At 47.1% G+C, this 15843-nt stretch overlaps 1 protein-coding gene across 1 annotated transcript; it reads left to right on the forward strand.

The window, feature by feature from the left end:
* Positions 1-6909: 6909 nt before the first annotated feature.
* Positions 6910-7274, forward strand: LOC103608768 (spermatid nuclear transition protein 1). Its single transcript, XM_008593166.1, has 2 exons — positions 6910-7048; positions 7246-7274. The coding sequence occupies exons 1-2, from the start codon at positions 6910-6912 to the stop codon at positions 7272-7274; spliced, it is 168 nt and encodes a 55-aa protein (XP_008591388.1).
* Positions 7275-15843: the final 8569 nt, after the last annotated feature.

Genomic DNA, 15843 nt, shown 5'->3' on the forward strand with positions numbered 1-15843 from the left:
GTCACTATCTCAGGACAGTGATCTACTGAGGAAACAAATACATCTGCATGGAGACATAGTCCTTATCAGAACCCCAGACCATCTCCACGGCCATTACCTCCCATATTTCCTCCCCCTGCAAAAAAGTAAAGAAGGCTGCCCAGTATCAAAAATTTCTTGACCTATAAAATCTGATCATGATCTACTGAGGAAACAAATACATCTGCATGGAGACATAGTCCTTATCAGAACCCCAGACCATCTCCACGGCCATTACCTCCCATATTTCCTCTTCCTGCAAAAAAGTAAAGAAGGCTGCCCAGTATCAAAAATTTCTTGACCTATAAAATCTGATCGCTGTAACGCTGAGAAGCATCTTGGTCTTTCTTTGGTTCTTACTAAAAATGAAGGCTTTGTTTTTGGAGATTTCTCTAGGCAAGTCCTATCAGCTCTCTGAGTGGAGTGGCGTGTGGGAAGGGTGAAGGGTACTAAATTTTTCTGATTTATACCACAGAATTCCAGGACTAGAAAGAGGAGCAAAGAAGTTACTTTGTTCCCTTTATTTAGTATAAATACAACAAAACCTACGTTTTAAGATTTCCATATATGAGAATTCTGCCGAGAAGAACAACGGAAAAACCAAATAGGCAGCGATACTATTTGGTCAGACAAGCGTTCGTTGTCAGCACCATCTTTCAAGAGTCTCATAACACACAGCAGAATTATGCTTTCACCCTGTCTCCTCTTCCTCTTAATCTTCAGTTGACCATCAAGACTAGTAGAAATTCAGCAAGTCAAGCCAAAGAGATAAAACTGAATTGTGATGCCCTCTCTTGACCCAAACTTGGTCAATAAAGTTATATCAGACATTTCTGTTAAAGATAATCCAGAAATATTGAGTATCTCCTCTGTGCAATGCTCTCTTGCATGTGACCAGCGTGATGGTCACAATGCTTTGAAATCATCAATTATGAAGGCACTGACCTTCATGTGTGGCAACCTCAGTCCGCCTCTCTGGTCCTTTTCCCCTCTTGGTGGCAACTCTTCCCCCTTTCACAGGGCCAGGTGTCCTCAAACTCAGTGAATTGATGGCCTTAGTCAAGTGGGATGGTTTCAAAAGGTCAAGGCCCCTGAAACATGAAGGGAGACAACAGAAAATGCACAGGAAAAAAAAAAAAAAAAAAGGAGGCCACAAATTTCAATTGTGGTGCATCATCGTCAAGTGAGTGGCAAGAGGCCTGGACTGGGGATTAGGAGATCTAGGCTCGAGATTCGACGTTGCCTACAATTTTGAGTTTGGCCAAGTTATCCTTCATACCCAGGTCTGTTTATTATGAACTTGTTCACTAGCAACACTCCAACTCCAAGTCCTAACTTCAGCTGGCAGATGGATTAAAACACATTTGTTCCTAAAGACCACATGGGGCCGAATGATCTAACATGTGTGATAATTTTGTACCATAACACCCCTCTCTAACATCCTGCAGTGCAGCCCTACTTTTTTCTTAAAGGTGAAGGAAACTATATTCCCAGTGTATTATTATTATTCCTATGTTATAGGTTGGGATTAAGGTTAGTGGGGGCCAGGGAGAGGCTAATGTGAAAACTTTATTTGGAACCTTCTGAAGATAAAATGTGGATTTTCTTTGTGTACCACTGCACCATGTGGCCTTATTGTTAATGGTGACTTGGGAAGACAAAAGAAATGAAAATAGCCAAATAACTTGTTAGAAGTTTGAAAATAACTAAAAGGAAATAAAAGCTTAAATTATCTCAAAATGAGAATTTTAAATTTGTCCAGAGGACCTCCAAATTCACATTTTCTGCCTCTAAGAACTCACTTCTTTTTCCCAGTTCTCCCTCTTCCTTCAACACTAGACCATAGCAGAACATGCATGTGAGAAAAGGTAAGTAGAGTGGAGAGTCAAGGCCAGGTGTATGATTAAGTCAAGTAAGGAAAGCATATGGTGCAGTGGGCAGCCCTTGGCCTGGGATCAGCAATGCCTGGCTCTTCCACTGCCTGGTATAGCCCCTAAGACCAGCCTCTTGGCTCCCAAAGGAACAGGACAAAGTGGTCCCTAAGGAGCTTTCCATTGACCACCACCCTTGTGATGAGTCTCCCATCTTTTGGCAGCCCATTCCCTATGCTCCTGAAAAAAACAGAAATTGTTTATAGAGAGACAATTCAAGAATGCATAGAAAAGATGGAAGAGGAGGCTGGGGAAAAAATGGGAAAGAACACCAACAAATCAGGCAGACCCCAGACCATCCCCAGAACCAAGATGCTCCCTGCATCCTCTAGAACTGAGGGGAAAAGGCTAATGGAGTTGAGGTCTCTCCTTCCTATTCCTCTGAAACCACCCCTTCACCTTGTTCTCAGGTGTCTCATTCCCTACCGATGACACAGGCATGTTCCAAGCTCTGAGAGCTCTGCCCCATGGTGAGGCACTTCTCTCAGCAGCTTTTGGCTCCTCCAGGCTGTCCCTGAGCCTCTCTGTTTGAACAAAGCAGCAGCAGCAACAGTATAGAAGACAGGGTGTGCATGAGAACAGGGGAGAAAGGTCTCCACTTCCCAGCCGAGGTCAACATCTGGAGAGTCTTAGATTTCAGAGAGGGATTCAAGCTGAGTCATTGAATTGTGTAAGGACTGTCAGCAACTTTTCCATGCTCCCTCTTAATAAGCCCCAAGTCCTGGCCTGCTGGGAAGATCCAGCCCTGTGCAGACATCCATTTGACTCCCCAGAAAAATTAATGGAGTGAGTTTTCATTGGAGGGTGAGATGGAATCCAACTAGTGATCTGACTTCCAAAACAGTAATACCCTCAGTCTGCCCTTCCTAACCTAAGAAAGGGGCCAGTGGGAGCTGGCCTCCAAGCCCTTCCCCGCAGTGCTGCTCTGGCTGTCCTCCTAGGAGATAAAGATGCCATTCTCTCCTTCTGCCTGTCTCCAGGCAAGATAACACTCAGCCCCAAGAGAGAAGGGGCTGAAAACTCCTCTTCCAAAAAGACCAGAAATTCAGTTCTCTCTCTCTGCGGCCAAACAACTATCAGAAAATATCCATTTTCTTTCATCAGGAGAAACAAAAGCTGTGTCCCACAAGGGAAGCCAAGGTGTGGAGGAAAGAGGTTTATTGGGCTGTCTCTGCTCCTTCCTGTGCTGGGTTATTTAAAGTAGCTCATATGTCCTCTCTGTACCTCTCTCCTCACCCAAAAAAAAAAAGAGCAGAAGAAAAGGTGAAGAGATAGCATACTGGATTAACACATGCTTGTCAAGGCCTCATCTGAGTCCACTGAGGGTCAGGAGTGAGTTCACCAGCCTCTATCTAAATTGCCCTTGGCTCGAGCCACACTGGGCAGAATGGAAAGAGCAGCAGAGACAGGCAGCAGTGGGCAGTGCTCAGCCCCCTTGCTCGGTCCTCATTCCAGGAGGTCGGACACAGGAGCCAACCCAAACACCCCCGATAGCCCCAGCCCTGACTGGCCTGTGAACCGCCCACCCCCCACACTGAGCTTCCTGCTGCTCCGGTTTCTCAGCATGGATGTCTGGAACCAGAACTGTTCCTCGACCCTATGCAGAGGGGACTTTTTTGTTTGTTTCTTCATCAGTTCTCCAGTCTGGCTGCCTTCTTCTCTGTGATCTCAGCTTCTCCTTGGCAGAGCAGACTTTTGGGGGTGGGAGGGATTGGGGAGAGAAATAGTATCCAGTCTCCAGGACCATCTAGAAAATGCCTCTCAAACCAAAGAGGCCAGTTCCTCTGTAAACATTTTAGCCAACAGAGTCAGGCATGAGCGGTCAGCACCAGAGAGCCTGGGATGGAGACAATGCCCTTCTCTCCCTTCTCTGCCTAGAAATGCTCCCACTGTACAAAGTCACCCTGATTGCATTGGTCTATCTGTCCTCATAATACACCAAAGCAGCTAGAATGAACAAATATTTACTGACTGCCTGTGGACTACGCTAGTACCGATGGGAAATGCGATAGAAATAAGACACGCTTCCTGCCTACGAGGAGGCTACTGCCGAAGTCACATCATCTCAGAGATCACGGGGCCCAACCTGTTTATTTATGAAATAAAGGAGCTAAAGTCCAGAGAACCAGAACCAGGACACACCACCTCCTGTTGAGACCAGTCCAACACACACGACGTGGCAATGCGGGCACAAAACAGGGTTTCATACCGTTAGGGTTGATTGTCTAGACTTTAAGGCCAATGTTGTGGGGACAATGGACTTTGAGAAAATTTAAAAGGACAATGAAAATTTGAAAAGTCTGGGAAGTCTTCCTTGGAAATGTGAAACAAAATGAAGAGAAATAGGATAGTTAGAAAAAGAAAAGAAGACTTTATATTCATTTAATAAATGTATTTCACAAATACTTATTGAGCTCCAGTGCTACAGCAGGACTGTTTAACACCCTAGGAATAGACAATGGTGAACACAATTTCTAAATTCCTGCTCTCACAGAGGTCCCTGCTTTCATGGGTGTTTTAGTCTTTTCCTGTTGCTTATAACAAACGACATGGAACTGGGTATTTTATAAGGAAAGCAAAATTTATTGCTTACAGTTTCAGAGGCTGGGAAGTCCAATGTCCAGGGAACACATCTGGTGAGGGCTCCATCCTGGTGGTGACTACAGCAATCCAGGGAATCATATTTTGAAATGGTGGAGCAGAGAGAGACTAACATCTCACGTGCTCTTCTTTGGAAGCCCTCAGAATCATGCCCAGGACCACCATTCACTATCTTCACTATGACATGGTCCTGCAATCTAATCACCTCTTTAAGGCCCCGTCTTTCAATTACCATAGTAGGATGTCCCACCCTCAACAGTTACCCATGCCCAGGACCACCATTCACTACCTTCACTATGACATGGTCCTGCAATCTAGTCACCTCTTTAAGGCCCCGTCTTTCAATTACCATAGTAGGATGTCCCACCCTCAACAGTTACAGTGGGGATTTAAGCTTCAATGAGGTTGGGGGGGACATCCAGTCTGCAGCAATGGATCTTCCTTGTAGGAGGAACAACCAGACTGAAGCAGACAGAGACGTTCCTGAGATACAAAGAGGCAAGGCAGCAACTGTTTTATAGAGTTCCTTCCTCTTTGTGCGAATAAAAGTCGCCAATAGGTCTCCAAAGAGATCTACCTGGAAACAGGAAAATGGAACATGTCACTTACAGTGGCTTTTCAAGGAGCTTCAAAACATGATTTGCCATCTTATCTACAGACATCAGAATACAGGGAGTGGATCTTGAACTACATTCTCTCTTCTATCTCCTACATGCAAGATGCTCAGTTCTTAAATGAGGATAATGGCAGTGGAGACAGAAGGAGGGACAGCAAGAAGAAATAGCTATCAAGCACTATTAAAAGTTGTTTCAAAGGACTCAGTATGAGGGATAAAGGAGGAAGAAGAAAAGAATTGAATGACAAGTCTGCAGACCTATACACCCAATAATCATTCAGTATCTCTATTTGGAAATCTCAAAGGCACTTTAAACCCAGTATATCTTAGACCAAATACATGATCATCACTGTCCCCATGCCTGGTCTGCTTCCCAGTGAGTGGCACCAGCATCCAGATAGATGCATTGCACAGAAACAAAAGCCACACCCTTGACACCATCTGCTCTCACCTCCCAAATCCAATCCATCTCCAAGTCTTTGTCTCTTGTCTGCTTCTCCACATCTCAATCAATGCCCTCCCTGGCCCAGGTCTAAGCCATTGTCAAATCTCTCTACTGAACCACTGCTGTTGTAGCACCTCCCTTTATGCACACAGTTTCCCCAGTCAATCCATAGCCCACCCAGTGGCCTCTAATCTCATCATGCCATCCTCAAGATTTTTTAGGGCTTCCCAATGTACTTGAGCATGATTTGGTCTCTGCCTCTCTCTCTAACCTCATCCCGCACCATGTTGGGAAGTTCCCTCTTCCCCACCCCCCAGCCAAAATGACCCCCTAAGTAATTAACTGGTTTGTATAAATACCTTATTAATGACTTTCTCCCCCTAGGCGGTAAGTCCCATGAGCAGCACAGAATTTACATCTACTTTTACCTGGGCCGGCCCGTGGCTCACTTGGGAGAGTGTGGTGCTGATAGCGCCGAAGCCACGGGTTCGGATCCTATATAGGGATGGCCGGCTCGCTCACTGGCTGAGCGTGGTGCTGACAACACCAAGCCAAGGGTTAAGATCCCCTTACCGGTCATCTTTAAAAAAAAAAAAGGACAATACTTTTACCCATCACTATTTTCATAGCACCTCAAGTTCATGGCATTTGATCAATAAAAACAGGCAGCAATGTTTGGAAATAACTTTGGTCATCACACCTATGGGGGCTCTACTGGCATTTAGTAGGAAGAGGCCAGAGATACTGCCAAACATCCTACAATGCACAGGACAACCCACCAAAAATTACCCAGTCTATAGTATCAACAGTGCCAAGATTGAGAAACCTTGAGTTAGATGAAAGAGAATATTTATATTTTGATCATATTGAATTGGATTTCCTAGAGTCAAGTCCTCATAGAAATACATTTGTTATCTTCAGATGCTGTGAGAGACTTATAAACAGACCTGTATATACACATACTCAATGACTACTAAATGTTCCACAGGCAGGAGACACCTATTTTAATGCCCCAGATGCCTGGCACAGGGCTGGGATTTAGTTGATCAATAACACCTGGCTGGAAAAATAAAAAGGACCTCAAAATTGGGGGCAAGCCTTGAGCTGTATTGCTGTATTAAAGGGACCACCTTACTTCACATATCTGACCAATGTGTAACAAAGGCTAGTGACATCACAATAGAGCCCCTCCCTCCTGCGAGGCCACGCCCCATCACAGTCACAATGGCCAAGACCTTAAATACCCAGACTCCCGGCCTCCGGGCCTTGCAAAGCCCCTCATTTTGGCAGAAATTACAATGTCGACCAGCCGCAAATTAAAGAGTCATGGCATGAGGAGGGGCAAGAACCGAGCTCCTCACAAGGGAGTCAAGAGAGGAGGCAGCAAAAGAAAATACCGGAAGGGCAGTCTGAAGAGTAGGAAACGGGGTGATGATGGTGAGTGAGGGATGAGTGGAGAGCGGTCAAACTTGGAGGCATGTGGCTCCCAGGCCCTGCCTCCCAGGGACAGCCCTCCCAGGACCTTGAATCTCACTCAGCCTGAGATTCTCTCCAATGACTAAATTCCTGTTAGTGCAGGAACATGCATATGTTCTAACAGGTGTCGCTGTCGCAAACCTGTCCTTCTCCCACAGCCAATCGCAGTTACCGCTCCCACATGTGACCCCGCCAGTGCCTGAGATTCTCTCCAATGACTAAATTCCTATTAGTGCAGGAACATGCATATGTTCTAACAGGTGTCGCTGTTGCAAACCTGTCCTTCTCCCACAGCCAATCGCAGTTACCGCTCCCACATGTGACCCCGCCAGTGGGCTCTGCCCTGGTGGACTTCAAACAACGCTGGGCAGCAATGAGAGGACAACTGCAGGGGGACTGCCAAGTAGACCTGAAGCGAGATCCCACCCAGAGAAGGGCCTATCAAGTCAGTTGTGACGAAATGAGCAATGTATATGTTGGCTGTTTCTCCGCAACATCTCAATAAAATTTTGAAAACTGGGTTTCTTTGATCTTTTGGAAAAGCTTGGGTTCCTGAGCTAGGTGGACCTGGGGCAGAATTGGCCAGTTTGAAATCAGTAAACATAATTTAGAAAATCAATAATTTGTCCTTAGAACTCCCTCCCATGGTGGCGCAACTCCAGCCACGCACCATCACCACATTTAGGTTTTTATCCCAATGGTGCCGTCTCCCTTTCCATGATTTGATGAATTCAGAGCCTAAGGATACAAGCTGTTTTTGTCAAAGGGCTTAAAGACACTAAAGCCAGACTTGATCAGAGAACAGAGGAGCTTTTCATTGATCGTATGGGCAAAATTAGAGACGGGGAGACATTCTGGACAGAGGCCAACAAATAATCGTCCTATTTGTAGCGGTGGAAGTGATTTTTAGGGTTTTAGGCCTAGGTTTGTATAGACAGGAATGGAGGCTGGGATATATTGTCTGGGAGATTCAAGGCAGATTGGCATGACTCTGATGTCATAAGTGAGCCTTACGTGTGCCTGGAAGTAGGATTATCTTTATCTCAGTCTGAATGGATCACTTGGCAGAGAACTGTCCTTAGCTGTAGAGTTGGCTCGCTCATTTAGGAAATTCCTAAACCTCACTTTACCTTGACCTTGGGTTGTGATATGATCTCCAGGGATCTGACACCACCTCAGCCTCCGCCTACTCAAAGGGGGTCATGTTAACGAGTGTCTCCTGTTGCCTTAGAGGTACCAGCACCAGGTGGAATTGAAACTCATATTTAAGTGCAAGAACCAGTCACCCAGAGACAACCTAAGGGGGCATGAGGTTAGACATGATGGTCAGGGTGTGAGACCAAGTGCAGAGCGAGTGGCAGAGCAAGGGAAGAGGAAGTGAGCAGTTCAATGAGACTATTGAATTGGAGCCCCATGCGTGTGTGCAGGTACCAGGATGCTGGGATAGAAAGACTTAACAAGGGGTGTCCCTGTGGCTCAATTTTAGTAATGCAATAGAACAGTCTCCAACTGAAAAATCCAGGTCATTTCAGACTGCTTGATCCTCATTGTCTCATATCCCTAGAGAATGACATACAGCTCCAGAGCTGTTTTCCTTTCAAGTTTATGTGAAAAAATCATCCCCCCTTTTCTTGACATACAATTTAAAAGCGTCTAACGTTTCCTTTGTAAAATGGGGATGGGGATAGAGAAAATTCTCCCTAATGTCATCCTCCCTAGTCTGTGCCTATTTTACCTCCAAAATGGTCCTTTGATTGTCAAACTCAGATTAGTCTCAATAGTCCATATGTTTATCCATAGTGTGACTGGACAAAGCTCTTTGTTAATACATAGTTCTGATCTGGAATCCCCATCCTGAAGCTGTGAAAGGGTGAATCAGGGCCAGGAAGCCCTCTGTTCCTACGCCTCTGGGAGTCCCTCTGCCTCCGGGTAAAGAAAGTCTGAAAGCTCCCCACAACACACAATACCCACACAATCAGTAATGCTTTTGCTGGTTCTTAGGAAGCAGAGGCTGAGACAGTTTTGGATGCAGGATGTTTATTAGAGGCTGATACTGTGAAGCACAGCAGGAGGATGGAGGATTGGGCAGAGGAAGGAGCAGAACAAAGCATCGGCCAATGCATCAGGAAGCACAGCCAGCTGGAGTATCCCACATGGGGCCAAAGTGGCCCAGCCTTAATAACCCCTGCCCAGTCAGGCTGCTCCAGTAAGGGCTGACCTTGGCGAGGCGTCTGTGCTGAGGCTGACCCTGAAGTGTCAGGCATGGGGCCAAAGTGGCCCAGCCTTAATAACCCCTGCCCAGTCAGACTGCTCCAGTAAGGGCTGACCTTGGCGAGGCGTCTGTGCTGAGGCTGACCCTGAAGTGTCAGCTGGAGGCTGCTTGCTTGACCCCATGCCCCACCATCTGGGCGGTGCGCCTCTGTCTATTACACTTGTTTTCTGACAGCCTACATGTCTTCCGGGACGCTGATCCCATCATCCCCTCTGCCTCTGCACAGCTTGCTGCCAGGCCACCTCCTACTGCCTTCAAATGCTCTCACGCACCCTTCACACCATGTGCTCTGCTCCCCCTTCCCTTGCCACCTTTCAGATTGCCAATATGCACAAAGACCATCTCCCCAGAGGGCAAAGACAATAGCCAAGAACAAACCAGAACATCAGTAACTTGTGTCCAGGATGTCAGCCTGTTTAGGGCCTCTCTCCCTCAGGACCCCACAAGCAAACAGATCCCTGCAGATAGCTCAAATGAAGACACTTTATTAAAGGGACTATTTACACAGCAGAGACCCCTAGAACCTAGCAATGGTGGCTTCAGACCCTTAGGTCTGAAAGGCAAAGGACAAAAAAGCATTACAGAAGCCCAATGAGAGTGAAAACTGTGTTTAGGGGAGGGGTGGTGGGCACACCTCCTGCTGAAAACTGTATCAAGGAGGATCACAGCCATTGCCAGAGTCTCAGAAGCAGGGACAAAACACCCTGATCTTTTTCTAACCTCCTGCTAGTGCTCCCATTGGCCAAGCTCAAGTGGCACCCAGCCAGCAAGGGATCCCAGGGGATCCAGAACACAGGGCCAGCCTCTCGGGTGCAGAGGGGTAGAGAACGTTGGAGAATGGCTCTGAAAATGCAACAGTGACAGCTTTCACAACTTCAGAGGCAAGATTTCTTCTTTCCTTGGACTTCTTAGAAACTTGTCCCTTCTGCATCCTGTTTTTCTTCTCCCATATATTGTCACAGACCAAAGTCTGTTCAGGAGCAAAGAGCAGAGAAATGGAACAAGGAAAGGGGCTCAAAACCGAGTTACTCAGGGTTCCTGAACCCTCAAGTTGAAAAGCATGTTCTCATGCCATTTGCATGACAGTGTTATCCCCAAGCCAACGCAACACAATGTTCTAATGTGATGTTATTTCCACAGTTCTCTAAACACTGAAACTATTCTAATTAATTGTTAGGATGGTCATGTGGTGCACAGCCCGAGACTAGCTGGCAGACAGATCCTCGCCTGTGACTTCCGCCTTTGCCCTCTTAGACAGGTTGGGAAGGAATGGCCACCGCCCAGAAAACTCTGTTTTGCAGTAGGAACATTTTCCAGGCCCACGTGCTGGAAATCTTCCAACGCTCATGTTGCCTTACTCCCTGCCCCCCAGAAACATTCATTCCATCCCTCTGTTTATGGCACCTGCAGAACCTGCCAGGAGCACATAACGGTCTTTTGATCCCCGCGGTGACGTTCCTTGCTCCTTTGGGAGACTAGAAGCCCTCACCCGCTGTGCGCTTTTTCTCCACTCCCCCACCGAGGACTTTGTGCCTCTCGCCAGTTTTCTCTGGAATGCTATGTCCTGGAGTCATCATTTGTTTGGCCTTTTTGGAAAGTGAAAAATGAAAAAAAAAAATTAAGGATCTTGGCCACTAGCCCTCCTGGGGCACCTTGACCTTCCCGTGAGCCGACTTGGATACAGGGTCTCTGCTAAACTGGCCCCAGGGCCCGATGGGAGTGGCGAGACCCAGAGGACCCAAGTGTGGGTGGAGAAGCCCCAAGGAGCTATGGAAGCACAGCCATCCCACCTTTCACCCCAGTCTCCTCCAGATGACCCTGGGTGGGACCCACAATGGGAGTGGCGAGACCCAGAGGACCCAAGTGTGGGTGGAGAAGCCCCAAGGAGCTACGGAAGCACAGCCATCCCACCTTTCACCCCAGTCTCCTCCAGATGACCCTGGGTGGGACCCACCACGTCTGGGCAACCACAGGCAAACAGGAAGTTCTGGAGAAACGCTCAGGGCTGTGTTGAGGTGAAGGCTCAGAAATGGCAGCTGGGAGGAGACCGTGTGCTCCGGGGATAGTTGGGGCAAGCCAGACATGGCCTGGGCCTCAGCTGTTGGGGTCACCCAAAGGTTCTGTCCTTCAAGACCAGAGAACAGCCGCAACCTGAAAACTCAGTCTCATGTGCTCGCCAGCTTTGCAATCTGAGCACTCACTGCCAGGCCTGTCCCAGGGAGGAACCCAAACCCTGGGTTAGGGTCTTCATTCCTGACTTCTAGGAGTTCTGGATCTCGGTTCCCAGATTGGCTTGCCTCACCGGGTTGGTGAGTGAGGAAGCCGGCTACTCCTCTTCGACAGAGCCTGCCTCTCCTCATGTCTGGTTCCACCAAGCCTCCCTCCCTCTCCAGCCTTTCATCACTCCAAACATGAGCTTGCTTCTCAGCTGCACCCTGAGGCCAATCCTGCATCTTAGCTCAGTGCCCAGAAGCAGTGCAGATAACTCTCCTTGTGCCATGATGCTGTGGAGTCCAGAACTGACACCTAACTGTCTGGATTTTATCAGAGCGAGCTTCTCCTTTGTGACCTTGATCCACCACCTGTACTGCTTCATTCTAAGCCTTTGGACACCTCTTCTCCTACAGCTGGGACCATTCCATTTCTTTCTATGGCCCAGCTTCACCAACCCTGCAACCAAGACTGACCTCAGGCGGAAGGAAGTGAGGTCAGCGTGGTGTTGGAAGAAACAGACAGGCACTGGAATGAGCATGCCCCAAATCTGATGCCCACTGCTGGCTGTGTGACCTCAAGTGAATTTTCTCACCTCTATTGCCTCATCCCCCTCATCTGTAGGATGTCAGTCATCATATTAACCTCACAGGAGGCTTGGAAAAAATTAAAATGCTGTAAATGATAGGCCCTGAATAAGTGGGATGCCCTCACCTCTCTCTCTCTGGCTGGCCTTTTAGGTACCATTGTGCCTATTGACCCGGGCTTGTGACCTGCTTTTCAGCCCTCAGATACCACACCACATGAGGCTGGCCTGCCCCATGGACAGACTTCCCAGTGGGGCCTCCTTGCTGGGCAGACAGCTCACTCCAGGCTCCCATTATGACCTGGCACCTCTCAACCACTCCTGACCCTGGGCCCAGACCAGGTCCTGAGATCAGAAAGTACCTACTTCTCCCTGGGGCTTGTTTTCTTCTCCTATAAAATGTAGGAGTTGAGGATCCTCTTATTTCTCTAACTAGCCTGTAGACTCCTGGGAGCAGGAAACAAGCCATCCAGGAGTGAGGGACACGAGGATCACATTAGGGCACACAAACAGATCTTGCATCTTGGGAAACAAAATGACGAATTTATCTCTTATATGTTGCCAAAAAAAAATCTGAGCATGGATATGGTGAAAAGGGACCAAGGATGGATTAATAAACTCACCAATTAGGATCATGCTTATTTTTTTCCGTTAGCAACAGACAAGTAGCTCTATAATTAGCTATGAAGTCCTCAAGTCTAACAAACAGGTGGTTTTTACTGGAAAGACATAAAGAGCTTGAATTTCACAATCTGCAGGGATCATCTTAAAAAATGCTTTAGAAGGAAAACTCTGAAGAAGGGATACAGACCTCAATGGGACTAGAAAATGGACTTTTGTTTATTGAACTACTGTTTCCTTCAGGAACACAGAAGGACACCACCACCTCAGGTATACAACAATGCCTCTGAAACTCTGATATGCACAGAATCACCTGAGGTCCCTGATAAGATGCCGACTGTGATTCTGTAGGTCTAGGGTGGGCCCGAGATTCTGCATTTCTCAGAAGCTCGCAGTTGGTGCTGATGCTGAAGTTGCAGGGAGCTCACAGTGAGTAGTGAGGTACACAGAATACTCAATTGAAGCCCCAAGATCAGGCCCTAACTCGGCTCTGCCCAAACTCCCTCAGCAATCCATCACCCCTCTCTGGGGCTGATCACACCTCCCAGGGACACCATAAGAAGTGAGAAAAGATGGTCTCACTAAAATCTATTCCAATTCTTAAAATACAGTCCTAAGGTTCTAAAGGATGAGATTAAGGAAAGGCAGCCTAGCAGCCACCATCTCTCTGATGACTTCTTCTCTTCTAGGAATAGAAAGCAGTATCCTCGAGTATGGCTAGAAGGCTGGGCCTGGCCCAGGACATTCTCTGAACCCTGGACAGGCCACACGTCTTCAGAAGGTGGGGATTTTGCTTCCCAGGGATATCCTAAGAAAGCAGAGAGAGAAGAAATGAAAAAGTGCTCTGCAAGCGGCGAGGCTTCTCCCCGCTTGGCCATCACTGGAGGCTTGAAAGGGGCTGTCTGGTTTGACTCCTTCATTCTTTCCCTTTTCCTGTTCTGTTTGCTCCCCGTACCACACCCCATATCATGAACCCTCTTACACCCCACCTGCTGCTCCAAATGTGCATCCTTTTACATTTGGTTGAGATCAAAAGAAACAGATTCCAGCTAACTTAGAAGGGAGCAGGAGGTCAGGGACAGAATCTACGGGAAGGATGTGGAAGAATTCAGGGAATAGAAAGAAAAGCTGGACAACTGGGCCTCACAATGGGAGCCAGGCTGGTAGCAGATGGGAACTCAAAAGGTGCTCTCTTCTGGCTGAAATGACTCCAGTTGTTTTCCATTCTTACATCATTCCCTTAAACATTCGGAGTCCCAGGAGAGAGAAAATGATGGTCAAGCTTGTGTTGCAGTGGGACAGGGTTGGTCCTGAAAGGAAAATCAAGACACTGTTACTAACGGGGATGTGTGTGCTGGTCAGCTGGACACAATGATGTTCACAGATACAAAAAACTACTCTGAAATGCAAAGAATTCCAGGATAAATGTAGCATAAACATTTAGCACTCCTGAGCATACAACAGCCACTTTTAAATCCCTAAATCTGTGAACACCCTTATAACATGCAGTTTTTCCTTTAAAACTCTTATCTTAGCACAAAGAATTTGCTTAGAATGTAGAACATACATTTTGCTTTCACCACCAGAACCAGAAGTGGCTTTCTTCTGAGCGCCATTTTTTCCCCAGGTGGAGAGTTTTCATGTCAGGAGAGCTTCCAGCCAAGAAATAGCAAGGAGAGAGTCACAGGGCTGCATTGCAGGGCTGTTGCTGGAAGGATGGTGGGCTCATTTGCTGGTGTGCACGTTTTATATTCATGCCTCAACAGAGTCAATGTGCCTGGGAGTCATAGTCTCTCTGGAGGAGTCCAATATGGAGACTGAGATGTCCACAAAAACCAAGAACACAATGATGCCAAGTTGGAGTGGGTGGAGGAGGCCGTGACCTCAAGGGGTTCTGTCTTTCCCTGTCTAACTCCTAAGAAGAATGGTCACCCTCTTTCCCTCCTTCCACTCCAGACATCCAGGAAGTGATGTATTCTGGCCAGTTTAGCAACTAGGAGCTCCTTAGGGTTTAGATCTGTACTATCCAGTATAGGAGCCACTGGCCACAGGGAGCTACTGAGCACAGACCAGTGTGAATTGAGATGTATTCTCACTATAACATACAGACTAGCTTTCAAAGACTTAGTATTAAAAAAAAAAAAAAAAAAAGATGCAAAAAATCTCATAATTTTTTATGTTGGTTACTTTTTGAAATAAAATTTTTGACATTAGGTTAAATAAAATAATCTTTACATGTTTCTTCTTTGCTTTTTAAAATGTGGCTACTAGAAAATTTAAAATTACAAATGTGACTCACATAGTATATATTTCTACTACACAGACCTGGCCTAGGTTCCCCGAGATTTCACAGCTCAGTAACCCTCATCCCCACACTTCCTGCTGTTTGCACTTAGAGCAGCACATAGTGAGCCAGGCCCTGGGCTAAGCAAGCACTGTGGAGGGATAAAGCCCACTGTCTGCCCTCGGCTTTCCCAGCTCTGTCATGCACAAACACAACCCTTCTCTCTCTCTCTCCTCTCTCTCTCTCTCTTTTTTCTTTGTTTGGTGGCTGGCCAGTACAGGGATCGAACCTTAGACCTTGATATTATCAGCACCACACTCTAACTAACTGAGCAAACCGACCAGCTCTCTCTCTCTCTCCCCCGAGATTTCACAGCTCAGTAACCCTCATCCCCACACTTCCTGCTGTTTGCACTTAGAGCAGCACATAGTGAGCCAGGCCTTGGGCTAAGCAAGCACTGTGGAGGGATAAAGCCCACTGTCTGCCCTCGGCTTTCCCAGCTCTGTCATGCACAAACACAACCCTTCTCTCTCTCTCTCCTCTCTCTCTCTCTCTTTTTTCTTTGTTTGGTGGCTGGCCAGTACAGGGATCGAACCTTAGACCTTGATATTATCAGCACCACACTCTAACTAACTGAGCAAACCGACCAGCTCTCTCTCTCTCTCCTCTCTCTCTCTCTCTTTTTTCTTTGTTTGGTGGCTGGCCAGTACAGGGATCGAACCTTAGACCTTGATATTATCAGCACCACACTCTAACTAACTGAGCAAACCGACCAGCTCTCT

This window comes from Galeopterus variegatus, unplaced genomic scaffold, assembly GCF_000696425.1.
Source record: "Galeopterus variegatus unplaced genomic scaffold, G_variegatus-3.0.2 Scaffold8805, whole genome shotgun sequence".
NCBI classification, from domain to species: Eukaryota; Metazoa; Chordata; class Mammalia; order Dermoptera; family Cynocephalidae; genus Galeopterus; species Galeopterus variegatus.

Excerpts from the sequence above, each read along its gene's own strand:
- LOC103608768 (XM_008593166.1), top strand. The coding sequence starts at position 6,910 with ATGTCGACCAGCCGCAAATTAAAGAGTCATGGCATGAGGAGGGGCAAG. Across the intron at positions 7,049-7,245 it reads TAGGAAACGGGGTGATGATG|CCAATCGCAGTTACCGCTCC; the intron begins GTGAGTGAGGGA and ends CTTCTCCCACAG.